This window comes from Cryptococcus neoformans, chromosome 5 (genome assembly GCF_000149385.1).
Source record: "Cryptococcus neoformans var. neoformans B-3501A chromosome 5, whole genome shotgun sequence".
Taxonomy (NCBI): domain Eukaryota; kingdom Fungi; phylum Basidiomycota; class Tremellomycetes; order Tremellales; family Cryptococcaceae; genus Cryptococcus; species Cryptococcus deneoformans.
Window position 1 is genome coordinate 825727 of NC_009181.1, and position 2500 is coordinate 828226.

A 2500-nucleotide genomic window follows, 5' to 3' on the forward strand; every position below is an offset into this window, starting at 1 on the left:
TACGAATATCAATCGGCCATTTCTTCCGCTGAGCTGTCAATAGACTGGCAGCTCTCTGGAGTTCGTCGATATGATCCATTCCTACAACTTCTTCCACGAATTGACTTAGATCGTTTGCACTGTCGGCGATCTCATTGATGATTCGAATGGCGACAGATTTCGCGGTCTTGTCAAATGTGGGCCAATTTGCCACTAGCGCACCAGTAGTGCGACCTACAAAAGGACCAATATCGGCGTATTTGAGAGTGGAAGTGAAGACTGCCCAGGTGTTGAGAGTTTCGTGACGGAGCTCTTTGATGCCAAGGGTGCTTTGTAAGCTCGCCATGATCTGAATTGTCAGCTACTTTCATACCAGCATGTACACACCTGTGGTGAAAAAGAAGACATTGAATCCCCGACTAGTTTGATTAAGACGCCCATGCTCCTGATGATTTTCTTTTTGTATTCTACTGACTTTTTCCCTAGCACGTCATGTAGCATATCGTTGAGTTGAGAAATGACTCCTAGCATATAAGGCTTAAGAAATGCTCCTAGGTCGGTACTTGTCCGTTGATATGCCATGGCCTTGCTCAATCCTAACTTTGCAGCTCTCCTGGCGGCTTTGTCTTGGTCACCTAGTTCTACAACGAGAATCACCATGAGGTCAACCATACAAGATCCCATGAGAGATTCTACTGTGATTAGAGGCTCGTGCTCGGAATAACCATGAGTCATGGTTCGAATGAGGTCGACGAGGAAGACAAGACTCTCAGCCGTCTGCTGCGGGTGGAGAAAGACTTGCGCGAGGATACCAGCTGTATGGTCCATAAATAAACGACCTAGTCGTTGCTTTACGATACTCGCCACATGTATCAGGGCTTCTCGGTTGCGCGACAGTACGAGTGCTGGTAGGATATGCGGCAGTGTCGTGTGCAAGAAGTTCTGTCGAGTAGAACCGATGAATTGCATAGTCTCGGAGATCATATAGGGAGAGCGAATGATATTGTCGGCCAGAAGTACACTGATACGATCGAGAAACGGAGACAGAAGAGTGTATGGTGTTTTACGATGATGCTTAGCCAGGGCAACGAGCTGCGATATTAGTAAAGTGTTTTCTCAATGATAACTTACCTCTGTGTAAGCGAGGGACCTAAGAGGGGCATTATACGATCCGAGCTGGCGTAGAAGTAACTGCAGGACGAAGCATAGTGACTCCCCCTGGGCAAGCCTGCCGAGGTCACCGAGTAAAAGCACGGCAGTTTCGGCAGTTGCTGGAGACCGAAGTGGGGTAGATGCCGCCTCAATGTACCTTTGTTGATTTTTCCCGGCAATGATGTGATCCACACCAGCATTTTGAGCCATGAATAAAAGTGATAACGTTCGGCTTGATGGTCAGCCAGCGCATAAATGATCGGACTTACCCAGCAGCTACTCTCATGGGACGTTCGCGTGCATTTAAACCCATGACGACTTTTTCATGGATAATTTCCAAGTTTTGGAATTCCGCGACTATCTTACCAGATGGAGCATGCTCGACTATGCTACTCAGTGCATTCATCATCGATAGGTTGAACACATCGACTTTGATCCACAGCTCCAGGATCTTGGGATCAAATGCACTGGACGTAGGACATCGGGGGCGATCATGCTCGCCAACGGCGAAGCGAACGATTTGAGGCATGAGGTGCGCGATGGCAGACAAGGATAAACTGACATCAGCCTAAGTTAAGTCAATCGACACTCACGAATTCTGAAGAAGTATATCAAGTATAGAGCTTCCTTCGGGAGGGTCGGGGAGATCTGGAAGAAGTTCACGAAGATCTGCGATCAAATTCTCGCTTGTCCTCCTTTTCCTCTTCCTGGATTTCTGAACATCCTTTTGCAAAAAAGCAGAAACAGTGTCAAGCTTGACCGAGTTGCCTGTTTGTACCGAAATCTCTTTGGCTGTTTTTTCCCAGTCCTTGATTTGATCGAGGCCGACGATTTGTTTGATAGTCTCACGAGAAAGACGAGGAGCTACAGGAGTCAAAAGGTGGCAGATTGCGGGGAAGCCAATAGAATCGTCCTTAATATCTAGATTCCCGCATTGGCGTAAAAGCGACCACCACACATCATATTTCAATGTCTCGTGGGCAGAGGCCATTTTCTCGTAGAACATCATTAATGCAGTTTTTCCGTCCGCACCATCTATAATATCAATACTTGAGACATACGAGCAAGCCTTGGTCAATCCTTGATAGATATTCCGCCCGAGGGCTGTGTTCACTGTCTGTATGTACAATAATTGCGATTCCGGTGTATTTATTAAACAGCTAGCTTCAGAAAGCTGAACACAAGCTGTTGCGACAAATGATAACGCAAAAGGGAGATCGAGCTGAAGTATGGCAGATACAATTGATAACAGGGCGGAAATGTTGCTTGGAAGTTCGGCAAAGTCGTAAAGCTTTGATTTGTGCCCATCTATCACGTCTACTTCATTAGTTTTTCTCCAAATATACTGACCCACCTTGACAAAACAAAG

General features: G+C 46.5%; 1 protein-coding gene across 1 annotated transcript in view; it reads right to left on the minus strand.

Annotated features, from left to right (window-relative positions):
- CNBE3070 (hypothetical protein) overlaps positions 1-2500 on the minus strand; it is a gene marked incomplete at both ends in the record, with an annotated part of 7732 nt that overhangs the window by 4775 nt on the left and 457 nt on the right. The window contains 6 exons of the mRNA XM_770196.1: positions 1-340; positions 400-1071; positions 1111-1363; positions 1401-1688; positions 1725-2439; positions 2486-2500. The exon at positions 1-340 is cut by the window's left edge and continues 1380 nt beyond it; the exon at positions 2486-2500 is cut by the window's right edge and continues 457 nt beyond it. Of these exons, the coding sequence (XP_775289.1) occupies positions 1-340; positions 400-1071; positions 1111-1363; positions 1401-1688; positions 1725-2439; positions 2486-2500 (2283 nt within the window). The remainder of the gene's footprint in view (positions 341-399; positions 1072-1110; positions 1364-1400; positions 1689-1724; positions 2440-2485) is intronic.